The sequence below is a fragment of the Eptesicus fuscus genome, chromosome 7 (assembly GCF_027574615.1).
Source record: "Eptesicus fuscus isolate TK198812 chromosome 7, DD_ASM_mEF_20220401, whole genome shotgun sequence".
Lineage (NCBI taxonomy): Eukaryota > Metazoa > Chordata > Mammalia > Chiroptera > Vespertilionidae > Eptesicus > Eptesicus fuscus.
This window is the reverse complement of record NC_072479.1, coordinates 87,497,886-87,512,595: the sequence shown is the minus strand read 5'-3', so window position 1 is coordinate 87,512,595 and position 14,710 is coordinate 87,497,886. Positions and strand designations below refer to the sequence as shown.

The 14,710-nt window shown below is 43.2% G+C and overlaps 1 protein-coding gene across 1 annotated transcript in view; it reads left to right on the top strand.

The window, feature by feature from the left end:
* Window positions 1-1,761, top strand: part of CD9 (CD9 molecule) — a 32,890-nt gene extending 31,129 nt beyond the window's left edge. Inside the window, exon 8 of the mRNA XM_008144812.3 lies at window positions 1,237-1,761. Coding sequence (XP_008143034.1) covers window positions 1,237-1,302 — 66 coding nt within the window. The 3' untranslated portion in view covers window positions 1,303-1,761. The remainder of the gene's footprint in view (window positions 1-1,236) is intronic.
* The last annotated feature ends 12,949 nt before the right edge of the window (window positions 1,762-14,710 follow it).

Genomic DNA, 14,710 nt, shown 5'->3' with positions numbered 1-14,710 from the left:
GGCACTATCTTAAGTGCTAACACATTTATCAGCTGATTGAATCCTCACCATACCTATGAGGTGGAACTCTTAGCATTCCCATTTTAGAGACTAGGGAACAGAGAGAGAAAGGTTGAGTAAGTTGATCTAAGTCTCTGAGCTCATGAGTGAAGCTTCTGGGATTTGAACTCATTCTCAGTGTTCAAATCCATTCTCTTAACCATTAAGGTTCAGGGGTAAATGTAAGGTGAAGCGACTGCTGCTGGTCCACGGACCATGCAAGGGTCTGGATCACCCCAGATCTGCTAGTTATCCTGGGATGATCTTTGAAACATGTTTTCATCATGTACCTGCTCTTCTTTTTCCCAGAAAAGTAGTTCAATGAAAGCTACATGGATGTGAATTGTTTCATCTCCCTCTGTAGTCTGAAAGGCATCCAGGGTGGACAGCCCAAAGCATCCAATAATGTACTCTCTAGTAATCAGCTCCCAGGAACCATCAAGGGTCGATGAGGTTCCCTAGGGTCTCCCCTTCTTCCCCCAGGAGGGCATGATGAGAACTCTTCAAGGGACACAGCCCTCGCGTGCCCCTCACAAGACTACCCCAAAAGAGAGAATTGCTTGCTTTCTAAATGGTTATTTGTACCTCTCATCTGCATCTAGAAAAGCATGGCACAGCTTTCAGTACAAGAGATAACCATACCTTTTAAAATAGAATATAAAACTCGCAAAAACACAAAGGTGGAAGCGAAAGTTCCAGCCTGTGTGGACTATGGGAATATCTAAATTTGAGCATTCAATTTAGCTCTGAGTGTATTTGTCTCACCCAGGGAAGTTACTTGCATTAGCAAGTGGCTGCAGACTCTCAGAATCACACCTGTCAGTGATCCCTCCCATTATCTAGCCTACACTTCCCTGCTTTGACATTTAATTCATTTGGCCTCTGATTCTCCTAGTCCAGTGGTCGGCAAACTCATTAGTCAACAGAGCCAAATATCAACAGTACAATGATTGAAATTTCTTTTGAGAGCCAAATTTTTTAAACTTAAACTTCTTCTAACGCCAATTCTTCAAAATAGACTCACCCAGGCCCTGGTATTTTGTGGAAGAGCCACACTCAAGGGGCCAAAGAGCCACATGTGGCTCGTGAGCCGCAGTTTGCCGACCACGGTCCTAGTCCTCTGTCTTGGCCTGAATGACTCATGTCTTTCCCTCAGCAAAAGCCACCTTGTTCCTCCTACTCCTCCCTGTCTTCCAGATCTTTGGCATGATCTTCAGTATGATCCTGTGCTGTGCTATCCGAAGAAGCCGAGAGATGGTCTAGAGTCAGCGTGCACTCCTGAGCAGGAAACTTTACCCCTGAAGATAGATGGTTATTTTCCTGGGGTTTTATTTTTGTTGTTATTATTTTGTTGTTGTTGTTTTTTCTTTTTTTTTTTTTTGCCACTAACTTTTAGTATTCATTCTGCATTTATAAACAAGAAAAAATGTTATTCTTTGTTTATCTTTTTAATGCTTTATTCATATGGATAGTTGAGAGATTGAGGGACTTGTTTTGCTTTGGTTTATAATTTTTGGTCGTTTGTTTTTGCTTATTATGTTAGGCAGAAATCCTGCAATGAAAGGTACTATATTTGCTAGACTCTAGACAAAAAATATTGTACATAAAGAGATTTTTTTTTCTTTAAATAGATTTAAAAAAATGTCTATCAAATTTAATCAGATTGTAACTTATGTTGAAGACAATTTGATACATAATAAAAGATTATGATAATATCCTGGACTGGTTTTGGGGTTTCATGGCTTCCTTTATTTTTTTTAGAGCTATGTATTTCTCAGATGTCTTTCAACTGCTATCTGCTTTAACTGCATTTACAGAAAAGTAGGTTGGAAGGTTGGTCTTCCTACCTTACTAATGAAAAAAAAAGTGTGGTGAGATGAAGGGATTCTGACCCAAGGTCACACAACTGCTAATAGGACCAACACTAGAACCCCTCTTGCAGCAGTGTGTTGTGTCTTGGGGGTACAACAGTAAATGTGAGATCCCTGCTGGCAGGGACTTTGTTTTATTCACTACTGTTCCCCCAGCACTTAGAACCTCATGTCTGGCGCATAGTAGTTGCTCAGTATTTATTATCAGTTAACATTTGTTGGTTGATTAATGAGTGTGTACCCATTATGGTTTGATCCAAGAAGCAGAATCTACACTAATAAAAGAGAAACGTGCAAATTGACTGTACCTCCGCTACACCCACCAGCCAATCAGGAGCGAGTATGCAAATTAACCCAACCAAGATGGCGGTGGCCACAGAGCTGGAGCGAGCAGGAGGCTTGTGTTGTCCCTGGTGATGGAGGAAGCCAAGCTTCCCACCCTCCCTGGCCGGCCCTGGCCTCCACTCAAGGCTACAAAGATTCAATTATAGAAGATAAATAAATCCCAGATACCTGCTTCCAGCCAGCCCTGGCCTCCACTCAAGGAGGTGCTGAAAAAAAGAAAAAAGAAAAAAAGGAGGGGCTGGGAGCTTGGGTCACCAGGGTGCGTGGCCAGCCTGAAAACAGCCCTCAGCTTCTCACCCAGGCTGGCCACACCCCCATGGGGTGAGGGTCCCCGCTGGGGGGCTTGGCCAGCCTGCAAACAGCCATCAGCCCCTCACCCAGACTGGCCAGGCACCCCTCCAGGGACCCCCACCCTGAAGGGGGTGTGGCCAGCTTGATAACAGCCCTCAGCCCCTCACCCATGCTTGCCACGCCCCCCCCCAATGGGGACCCTCACCCCATGGGGGGGTGTGGCCAGCCTGCAAACCACCACAGGCCCCTCGCTCAGGCCGCCCCATGCCCCAAGGGAACCCCCACCCTGATCCAGGACACCCTTCAGGGCAAACCAGCCGGCCCCCACCCGTGAACCAGGCCTCTATACTAATAAAAGGGTAATATGCTAATTAGACTGGGGAGACCTTCCAGGAGACCTTCCGGACATTCTATGGACAAAGCCATGGTGGCACTGCCGAGATAGAGGCGGTTAGAGGCCAAGAGGGGAGGGCAGTTGTGGGTGATCAGGCCAGGATGGGATGGCAGTTGAGAATGATCAGGCTGGTGGGGGGCGGGGCTGGTGGGGGTAAGCAGACCAGCAAGGGGCGAGCAGGCTGTCATTGGGGTCAGTTGGAGGTGATCAGGACAGCGGGTGGGGGGTAGTTTGGAGTGAGCAGGCCAGCAGGGGGGACAGTTGGGGGTGAGCAGGCCGGCAGGGGGGGCGGTTGGGGGTGAGCACACTGGCACAGAGGGTAGTTGGGGGTGATCAGGCTGGCGGGATGGGGGGGCATTTGGGGGTGAGCAGGCCGGTAGCAGGGGGCAATTGGGGGCCAGCAGGCTGGTAGGCAGAGTAGTTAGGGGGCAATCAGGCAGGCAGGTGAGCAGTTAGGAGCCAGCAGTCCCAGATTGCAAGAGGGATGTCCGACTGCTGGTTTAGGCCCCATCCCTGTAAACTGGCCGTTAGACATCCTTCAAGGGGTCCCAGATTGGAGAGGGTGCAGGCCAGGCTGAGGAACAACCACCCCACCCCCCCCCTACCCCCCATGCACAAATTTCATGCACCCAGCCTCTAGTATTAAATATTATGGAGAGAAAGAAAGAGACTTTGCTACAATCATTGGAGCTGGCTAAGCAGTCTCTGTAAGACCTTGTCTTTGCTTTTGATGCTGGAGCCTGAAGCCCACAGGCAGACAGGAAGGACAAATGGATGTGAATTGGGGACAGGAGGGCAAAAACAAGCTAGAACTCGCAAACACAAGTCCATGGAGACAGACAAATCTGTGTGGGCTCTTGTTCCTCTGATGGTGGTGGTATGGGTCCTACAGAGACATTGGCCAGGAGTTGGAGAAGCTGAAGTGAGCCAGCAAAAAAGCAACAATTTGAGCTACAAAATTGCTGCTGCTTTATTTCCCTCCTTCAGACCTCCCACAAGGATTTTCTGGGTCTTCTTCTACTCCACTCTAACCAGAACTGTTCAGGAGAGGCATGCTGGGAAGTGGAGTTCAGCTTAACTAGGTTGAGCACTCAGTGAGCCACCAGTGTGGGAGACGTGGCTCTACTCAGAATGTCTGCAATCTAGTGGGCAATTCAAAGTTAGGCAGGCAATTACTACAGAGAGAGATAAACACTATGAGAGGATAAGTACAGAGGCATAAGAAACCTGTTTTTATTCTCTACCCCTTGATTCAGTTTGGGTTCTTTCTTAGTGTTTAAAAAAAAAAAAATTAGGACACCAATGTTCCTAGCAGCATTATTCACAATAACCAAAAGGTGGCAACAACCCAACTATCCATCAACAAACAAATGAATGGATAAATAAAATGTGGTATACCCATACAATGGAATATTATTTCATACTAAAAAGAAACGATGCATTAATACACATTCTACATACAACACAGATGAAGCCTGAAGATAATATGTTAAGTGAAATAAGCCAGAAACAAAAGAAAAAATACTCTCTAATTCCAATTATATGAGGTGCCTAGAATAAGTAAATTCATAGAGATAAAAAGTAGATTAAGGATAACCAGGGCCTGGGGGTGGGGAGAATAGGGAGCTATTTCTTTAATGAGGACAGAGTTTCTGTTTAGGATGATGAAATTTTTCTGGAAATAGTGCTATGGTTACATTGTGAATGTACTCAGTGCCACTGAAGTGTACACTTAAAAATGGTTAAAACGGTAAATTTTATGTTATATTTGCCACATTAAAAAAAAAAATCGGCTGGGTTGGCATCCTGGGTTTCATTGCTGTTCTATGGCCCCAGGTCCCTTATTTAAGCATTTGAAGTCTTACTACTATTTGTGGAAATAGTAAGTTAACCATTGGTTTTATGTACGAGTGAATGAGACTATGTTGACATATGCTTAATTCCAATATCCACTGTTTGCCAGCTCCCTCTAGGAAAAGCAGGTCCCATATGCACACTTCCACCCTGCTTCTTTGCTGCAGGTGGCTGGAGTCAGTATAACAGATTGTTACTCTTTAAATTGAGGGCTACCTCGGTGTTATACCCTGTATTTTCAGTTTGTTGGAAATAACGGACCAATGGGCTAGCTTAAGCAAAAACAATGTATTAAGAGCACAGGTGGTGTCTTATGGAACCCAAGAATAGAAACAATTGAGCCATAGGAAGATCCTGGACCCGTGGACGAGGAACTGCAGCTCTCCACTTCTGTGTTGTGTGCTCTCCAAAATGACCAATTGTTTCTGCTACTCTGTCCACATGGGGTGGGAAAGGGCTGACCCTCAACTCCCAAGCTTACATAGAGACAGCCTCCGTTAGCCCCATATGAAGCTTTAGGATAAAACATCTGAGCCAGTTTTAGTCAAATATCTATCCCTATCCGGTCAGCTGGCAGTGAGGGGGAAGAGGTGCATGTAGTAAAGACAGGGCCACTCTGGCCTGTAGACTGGGCCCAGGACCCTCCACCCTGCCATCGATCCAGTGAAACAAGTTTGCCTGACTCCTGGCCGACAGGTCCAGGTGATGCTCTAGAGTTAAGGCAAAACCAAGCTGCTACATAGCCCTCAGGACCTGAAGGGCTTATGGAGCAAAGGCCTTTAGGAAGCTTCAGGTCACAAAAAGGCAATAGACTCTGCCAATAACAACAAGAGCTTTGGGTCCAGAAAGAATCACTTTAAGCAAAAGAGGAATGCGCAGCTGAGTATGTTGGCCTCTGGTCCAACTGTTAAAAGCAGCCCTGGGCAACCAATTTGAATAAACATGGGTGGATAGTAAAAGGTTATTACTTCACCCTGTGCCCTTCAGAACTGAAAGTGCTTTAAAATCCCTAAACTCCTGGCAGTCTCCTCACAAGGGCCCATCTCCACATCCCGAATCTTTCTACAGCAGAATGGTGCAAGGGTGGATCCAAGACCCGACACGTCCCAGCACTGCTGCTGCTTGCTGTCGCTTCCTGGGGAAGGGGGTTTTGACGAGTGCATTAAAACACTCCAGGAGCCGAAACCAGTTTGGCTCAGTGGATAGAGTGTCAGCCTGTGGACTGAAAGGTCCCAGGTTCGATTCCGGTCAAGGGCATGTACCTTGGTTGCGGGCACATCCCCAGTACGGGTTGTGCAGGAGGCAGCTGATCGATGTTCCTCTCTCATTGATGTTTCTAACTCTCTCTCCCTCTCCCTTCCTCTCTGTAAAAAAATCAATAAAATATATTTAAAAAAAAAAAAAAAAAAAGACACTCCAGGAGTTCAGGCAATTTTTGTTTCACTAAAAGTTAGGTGAGGGAGGAACCAAGATGGCGGCATAGTTAAACAACTAATCTGCTGCCTCACACAACAATTTCAAAAATACAACTAAAAGACAAAACATCTACCACCCAGAACCACGGGAAAGCTGGCTGAGTGGAAGATTTACAGCTAAGAAGAGAAAGGAGCACAAACGCTGAAAAGCTGAGGTACGGAGGCACTCGAATCGGGCCGGCGGCGGGCGGCTGGGTGCGCGGCTTTTCTTCAACCCGCAGGGAGACAAGCTCCCGATCACTCTGAAATCCAGTTTCTGGGGACACTCGGGGGACCTAGGCACCTACGGGGAGAAGCTGGACTCTCGGCCATCGGGTCGGAAAGTGAGAGTGACTTTTTTGCAGAGGTGCACCCAGCAATCATTGTTTACTGCGCTGGAGCGCGGGGCGCAAGAGAGGGCTGACGGCAGCCATCGCCGTTGGCCACGCCCCAGCCTAGTGACGCCCTGAGACCCCGCCCAGTCCTGAGGCCCCGCCCCGCACATTCTACAAACCCGCCCAGGCTCCACTCAGCGGCTTTTGCATATAAATGGCCTGTTCTGTAACAGCTCAACCAAATTAACTGTAGCTCTAGTCAGACTGCTCCAAATCCGCCCAAGCAAAGGAGGAGAAAACTAGCTCTTGCTGTAGCTCCTGCTGGGGGACACACAGTACACAAGGGTACACCAAGAGTGTCCACCTCAAGTAACTGGGAGGCTGACCCGTTGAACCAATAGGACACCTAGTACACAAAGCTACCCTACCAACTCAGGGAAGCAGCGAAAATGAGAAGGCAAGGAAACAGATCCCAAACCAAAGAAATGGAGGAGAACAAGCGACTGGACATAGAGTTCAAAACCACGGTTATAAGGTTTTTCAAGAATTTCATGGAAAAGGCCGATAAATTCCATGAGGACCAACTAGAAATTAAACATACACTGACTGAGATAAAAAATATTATACAGAGACCCAAAAGCAGACTAGAGGATTGCAAGAATCAACTCAAAGATTTGGAATACAAAGAGGCCAAGGACACTCCTCCAGAGAAGCCTGAAGAGAAGAGAATTCAGAAAGTTGAAGATAGTGTAAGAAGCCTCTGGGACAACTTCAAGCGAACCAACATCAGAATTATGGGGGTACCAGAAGAAGAGAGAGAGCAAGATGCTGAAAACCTATTTGAAGAAATAATGAACGAGGCTCTCGAAAAAATGGCGACGGAATAGAGTCGGGTTTGGAGTCTGTTCCTGGGGCGGAGAGTCGGAGCAGCAGAGGCTCGCAGAGGGAGTGTATGTGGGCAAGCCAAGGGACAGCTAAACTCCAGGAGAAGGCGGGGGAGTGCTGGGCAGTGTTTCTCTGACCGCGCAGCACCCACAGGGGCTGGGTCCCCTCCTGGAGCTGCGGGCTCGCCGGGCGCCTCGCCATCTTGCAAGGAAAGGAGGATTTTAGTGGAAACCTGACTTTCCGCGACAACTGCTAACACTGAACTGCTGGGAGCACCAGACCACCGGTCCCCTATCAGCGCAAACATTTGGATTCAAAGAAACTCTTCACTGCACCACGGAAAGGTCAGATTTTGTCTGAAATAAGCTGCGGTTTCTAACCCCCGCGGTGGGTGAGGGAGGCGCTGGGTGAGGGAAGCGCGGCAGCCGCAGGACCGGCAGGAGCCGGGAGGTCTGTGCCTAGAAAAATCAGCGGCAGTTGGAACTGCCGTGATCCGTGAATGAGGAGGGGGGTCTTCTGAGCTGCTAACAGAAGTGACCTCTTGAAAGCAACTCATTTTAATCTGACGAGGAGGGTCAGACTAAGAATTTTCAAAGGAGTGCAGGCTCCTTAGTCTGGGGCACAGACCCACGGTCCGCACACCTGGGCTCTTTCCCACTCTGATTGCTAAGCCCAATACAGAGGTAAACCCAGGTGGAAACCCTGAAAGACTGCAGGGGGAAGGTGTTTTTTCGGAACCTGGGGCCAGAGCTGCGTGTGACCATCAGAGAGGCAGCTCTGAGGCGCACATCTCCACAAACCGGTAGTGAGTGCCATAGAAGGGGAAAAAAAAAAAAAAGAAAAAAGAGCTAGAGAGGCCCGGAAGTCAATTCAGAAACACTGCCACCCAGGGGCTGAAACGCTAATTGTCTCTGGTGTAATCAAAAATAAATACGAGAAATTAAGATAGGGCTGGCTTAAAAAGCAGGACTGGCTTCCAACACTGAGGAGCCCTGGAATGAAGCTGAACTGAAATACCGCCCAGACTGGGAAAAAGGCGTACCAAACAGAATAATAGAGGAAGTGAATGACAGCCGCTACTGCACATTTTAGTCTTCCTATTTTTTAATTTTCAATTCTTTTTTCAATTTTTTAAATTTTTTATTCTCATATTTTTTTATTTTCATTTTTTGCATCTTTTACTTAAGAAACTAATATTTTTTTCTTTTTCCTCACTTGGTTTTCACCTTTTTAATTATTACATTTTTATTTTCAATCAGCACTATTATTACTATTATTTTACTTTTTTTTTTTTTTTTTAATGTCATTTGATTTTCTCTTTCTTTTATTTTTGGATTAGTGTCCTACATTCGATTTGCATCTTTCCCTTACAATCGCTTTACCCTATCTCAAAGCTAACATTATGCCATCACTCTCCTAACCTTTCCCCTTTTGCTCCCAGTTTATCTTAACCCTTTCTGGCTTTAGATTTTCCCTACTTTTTCAGTTTACTCCCTGCTAAAACTTCACCCTACTTATATATCTAATTCCCAACCCCCTGCTCCAAATCCATACAAACCTCTCTCTACGCTACCTTTAAAAAATTATTTTTCTCTCGGGCCTTTTGTTGTTGTTTGCTTGAATGTTGATTAGATTGAATTTTTATGCTTTTTTGTGAGATTGTTTAGATTATTCTTTTTGTTGGTTTGGTTGGTTCTTTTGTTTGCTTTGTTTTTGTTTGTTTTTTACTTTTGTTTTCCCTTGCCTCACTTGATATTAGCTGCTGTTGCAGTTTGTATTAATCTCCAGGCTCGTGTTGCTGGAATTTGCTGGGAATAGTGGTTGTTCTAGTGGAGTTTACTCCCCATATATATAGTTTGTTCCCCTTTTCTCTCTTAGTATCATTCTTGTCTCTCTTACTTTTTTTTTCTTTTCTTTTTATTTTCTGTTATTTCTTTTCTTTCTTTCTGCTCTTTTCCCAAGTTCAGATTCACACTCTTTGTTGTTGTTTTTTTCTTCGTTGTTGTTCTTTCTTTTTACTCTCCCTCTTCCACTCCTATTCCCTAATTTGTCTTTCTCTGGTGGTTACCTCTATTGGAGGTTATTAATATCGTGAATACAATTCTGTTCAGTGCCTTGTCTGTTGTGCCTGGTTGTGTTGTATTTTATACCTTTAAATCAACGCCAGAGAGAGAAATCTATATAACCAGACATCCGGAGAAGAGAGACCATGGGGAGACAAAGAAACAGCCCCCACAGGAAAGAGAAGCAGGCATCACCAGAAAAGGAAGTAAACGATTTAGAGGCAAACAACCTATCAGAGAAAGAATTCAGAGAAATGGTCATAAAGTGGCTGAAAAGGATGGAAGACAAATTCGACAATATGAGTAAGAACCAAGAAGAAATGAAGAAGAACCAAGAAGAAATGAAAAGTGACATCGCTGCTGTAAAGAACTCAATAGAAAGCATCAAGAGTAGACTAGATGAAGCAGAGGACCGCATAAGTGAGCTAGAAGACAAGATGGAAAAAAATACCCAATTACAACAGCTTCTAGAAACAAAAATTAGAAAGATTGAGGAGAGCGTAAGGGAACTTCAGGACAATACAAAACAAAACAACATCAGGATAATAGGGGTGCCAGAAGGAAAGGAAACTGAGCAAGGAATAGAAAACCTGTTTGAAGAAATAATAACAGAAAACTTCCCTGATATAGGGAAGAAAAAACCCACACAAATCCAAGAAGCTCACAGAGTTCCAAGCAAAATGAACCCCAAAAGACCGACGCCAAGGCACATTATAGTTAAGTTGGCAAACACCAACGACAAAGTAAGAATCTTACAAGCGGCCAGAGAGAGACAGACAGTTACATACAAAGGAACCCCCATCAGACTAGCAACTGATTTCTCAACAGAAACTCATCAGGCCAGAAGGGAATGGAATGAAATATACCAAGTCATGCAAAGGAAGGGTCTAAATCCAAGAATACTGTACCCAGCAAGGCTATCAATCAAAATTGAAGGTGAAATCAGGAGCTTCAGAGACAAAAAAGGACTAAGGGAGTTTATCACCACCAAACCAGCAATGAAAGAAATGCTAAAGGGTCTGCTGTAAAAAAAAGAAAGAAATAGGAAGCAAAGAAGGTACACAGGGGTATAGAATAAAAATGGCGTCAAATAAGTACCTATCAATAATAACTTTAAATGTAAATGGATTGAATGCCCCAATCAAAAGACACAGGGTAACAGACTGGATAAGAAAACAAAACCCAGATATCTGCTGTCTACAGGAAACCCACCTCAAAAAAAAGGATGCATACAGACTGAGAGTAAAGGGATGGAAAAAGGTTTTCCAGGCAAATGGAAATGAAAAAAAAGCTGGGGTTGCAATACTTATATCTGACAAATTAGATCTCAAAGTGAAGGACATAACAAGAGATAATGAAGGCCACTTCATAATACTAAAGGGAGAAATCCAACAAGAAGAAATAACTCTGGTAAACATATATGCACCCAATACAGGAGCACCAAGATACATTAAAAAACTCCTGGAAGATATCAAAGGAGAGATTGACAGTAATACAATCATAGTAGGAGACTTCAATACCCCACTATCACCATTGGACAAATCCTCTAAACAAAAAATCAACAAAGAAACATCAATCCTAAATGACTCACTAGAACAGATGGAATTAATCGACATCTTCAGAACATTTCACCCCAAAGCCACAGAATATACATTCTTCTCAAGTGCACATGGGTCATTTTCAAAGATAGACCATATGTTAGGACATAGGCAAAGTCTCTCCAAATTCAAGAAGATAGAAATCATATCAAGTATCTTCTCAGATCACAGTGGCATAAAACTGGAAATCAACTACAATAAAAACAACCCAAAGAAATCAAACACTTGGAGACTAAACAGCATGTTATTAAACCATGACTGGGTTACCAAAGACATCAAGGAAGAAATAAAAAACATCATGGCAACAAACGACAATGAAAACACAACAATCCAAAATCTATGGGACACAATGAAAGCAGTCCTGAGAGGGAAGTTCATAGCTCTACAAGCCTACTTCAAAAAACAAGAAACAATGGTAATAAATTACCTAACCCAGCAACTCAAAGAGTTAGAGAGAGAGCAACAAGATAAGCCCAGTGTAAGCAGAAGGAAAGAAATAATAAAGATCAGAGCGGAGATAAACGACATAGAGACCAAAGAAACAATACAAAAGATCAACAAAACCAAGAGCTGGTTCTTTGAAAGGATAAACAAGATTGATGGACCTCTAGCCAGGCTCACCAAGAAGCAAAGAGAGAGGACCCAAATAAACAAAATCAGAAATGAAAGAGGTGAAATAACAACAGACCCCGAAGAAATACAAAGGATTGTTACAAAATACTACGAACAACTCTATTCCAACAAACTGGACAACCTAGAGGAAATCGATATATTCCTAGAAAAATACAACCTTCCAAAACTCAATCAGGAAGATTCTAAACAGCTCAACATGCCAGTAACTATGGAAGAAATTGAAGCAGTCATCAAAAAGCTTCCGGCAAACAAAAGCCCGGGGCCAGATGGCTTCACAGGAGAGTTTTATCAAACTTTCAAGGAAGAACTAAAACCTATCCTCCTCAGACTATTCCAAAAAATTCAAGAGGAAGGAACACTTCCAGGCTCCTTCTGTGAAGCCAGCATCACCCTAATACCAAAACCAGATAAAGACAACTCAATGAAAGAGAATTACAGGCCAATATCCCTCATGAACATTGATGCCAAAATCCTCAACAAAATTCTAGCAAATCGGCTCCAGCAGTACATCAGAAAGATCATACACCATGACCAAGTAGGATTTATTCCAGGAATGCAAGGATGGTACAATATCCGCAAATCAATAAACGTGATACATCACATAAACAAATTGAGAGATAAAAATCACATAGTCATATCAATAGATGCAGAAAAAGCATTTGACAAAATCCAACACCCTTTCTTGATAAAAACTCTCAACAAGGTGGGAATAGAAGGCTCATACCTCAACATAATAAAAGCTATTTATGATAAACCCACAGCAAACATCATACTCAATGGGCAAAAACTAAAACCATTTCCCCTAAGAACAGGAACAAGACAGGGATGCCCACTCTCACCACTTCTATTTGACATAGTACTGGAAGTATTAGCTATCGCAATTAGGCAAGAAGAAGAAATAAGAGGCATCCAAATTGGAAAAGAAGAAGTGAAGCTGTCCTTATTTGCAGATGACATGATATTGTACATAAAAAACCCAAAAGATTCCATCAAAAAACTAATAGACTTAATAAATGAATTCAGCAATGTAGCGGGATACAAAATTAACGCCAAGAAATCTATGGCTTTTCTATACACCAATAATGAACTTACAGAAAGAGAGACTAAAAAAGCAATCCCATTTACCATCGCACCAAAAAAATTAAGATACCTAGGAATAAACTTAACTAAGGAGGTAAAAGACCTATACGCAGAAAACTACAGGACACTGAAAAAAGAGATAGAGGAAGACGTAAACAGATGGAAGAACATACCATGTTCCTGGATTGGTAGAATCAACATCATTAAAATGTCCATACTACCCAAAGCAATCTACAGATTCAATGCACTCCCCATCAAAATACCAACAGCATATTTCACAGACCTAGAAAGAACTCTCCAAAAATTCATCTGGAATAAAAAAAGACCCCGACTAGCCTCAGCAATCCTCAGAAAGAAGAATAAAGTAGGTGGGATCTCAATACCAGATTTCAAGCTGTATTACAAAGCCACTGTTCTCAAAACAGCCTGGTACTGGCACAAGAACAGACATATTGATCAATGGAACAGAATAGAGAACCCAGATATCGACCCAAACCACTATGCTCAATTAATATTTGACAAAGGAGGCATGAACATACAATGGAGTCAAGACAGTCTCTTCAATAAATGGTGTTGGGAAAACTGGACAGATACATGCAAAAAAATGAAACTAGATCACCAACTTACACCATACACAAAAATAAACTCAAAATGGATACAGGACTTAAACATAAGACGGGAAACCATAAAAATACTAGAGGAATCCACAGGCAACAAAATCTCAGACATATGCCACAAGAACTTCTTCACTGACACTGCCCCTAGGGCAATGGAAGCTAAAGAGAAAATTAACAAATGGGACTACATCAAAATAAAAAGCTTTTTTACAGCAAAAGAAACCATCAACAAAACAACAAGAAAGACCACTGCATGGGAAAACATATTTGCAAATGCTATCACTGATAAAGGTTTAATCTCCAACATCTACAGGCAGCTTATGCAACTCAATAAGAGGAAGATAAATGATCCAATAAAAAAATGGGCAACAGACCTAAACAGAATATTTTCAAAAGAAGACAGAAGGAAGGCCAAGAGACACATGAAAACATGTTCAAAGTCACTTATTATCCGAGAGATGCAAATCAAAACAACAATGAGGTACCATCTCACACCTGTCAGAATGGCTATCATCAACAAATCAACAAACAACAAGTGTTGGCGAGGATGCGGAGAAAAAGGAACCCTCGTGCACTGCTGGTGGGAATGCAGACTGGTGCAGCCACTGTGGAGAACAGTATGGAGTTTCCTCAAAAAACTGAAAATGGAACTCCCATTTGACCCAGTAATCCCACTCCTGGGAATATATCCGAAGAAACTAGAAAAACCAATCAGAAAGGATATATGCACCCCTATGTTCATAGCAGCACAATTTACAATAGCTAAGATTTGGAAACAGCCTAGGTGCCCGTCAGCAGATGAGTGGATCGGAAAACTGTGGTACATCTACACAATGGAATACTATGCTGCCATAAAAAAGAAGGAATTCTCATCATTTGCAGCAACCTGGATGGAATTGGAGAACATTATGCTAAGTGAAATAAGCCAGTCAATGAAAGAAAAATACCACATGATCTCACTCATTTAGGGATAGTAAAGAACATTATAAAGTGGTGAACAGAAAGATAGATACAGAGACAGTAAAGCATCAAACAGACTTTCAAAGTACAGGGGGAGGGTTTGGGAAAGGTGGGGGAGTTATGAGATCGAGCGAAGGACTTGTATGCATGCATATAAGCATAAACAATGGACGCAAAACTCTGGGGGGGGAGGGCATGTGTGGGTGTGGGGTGGGGGGGGGGTAATAGTAAGATATGTACACATATAATACCTCAATAAAAATATTAAAAAAAAAAAAATAATGAACGAAA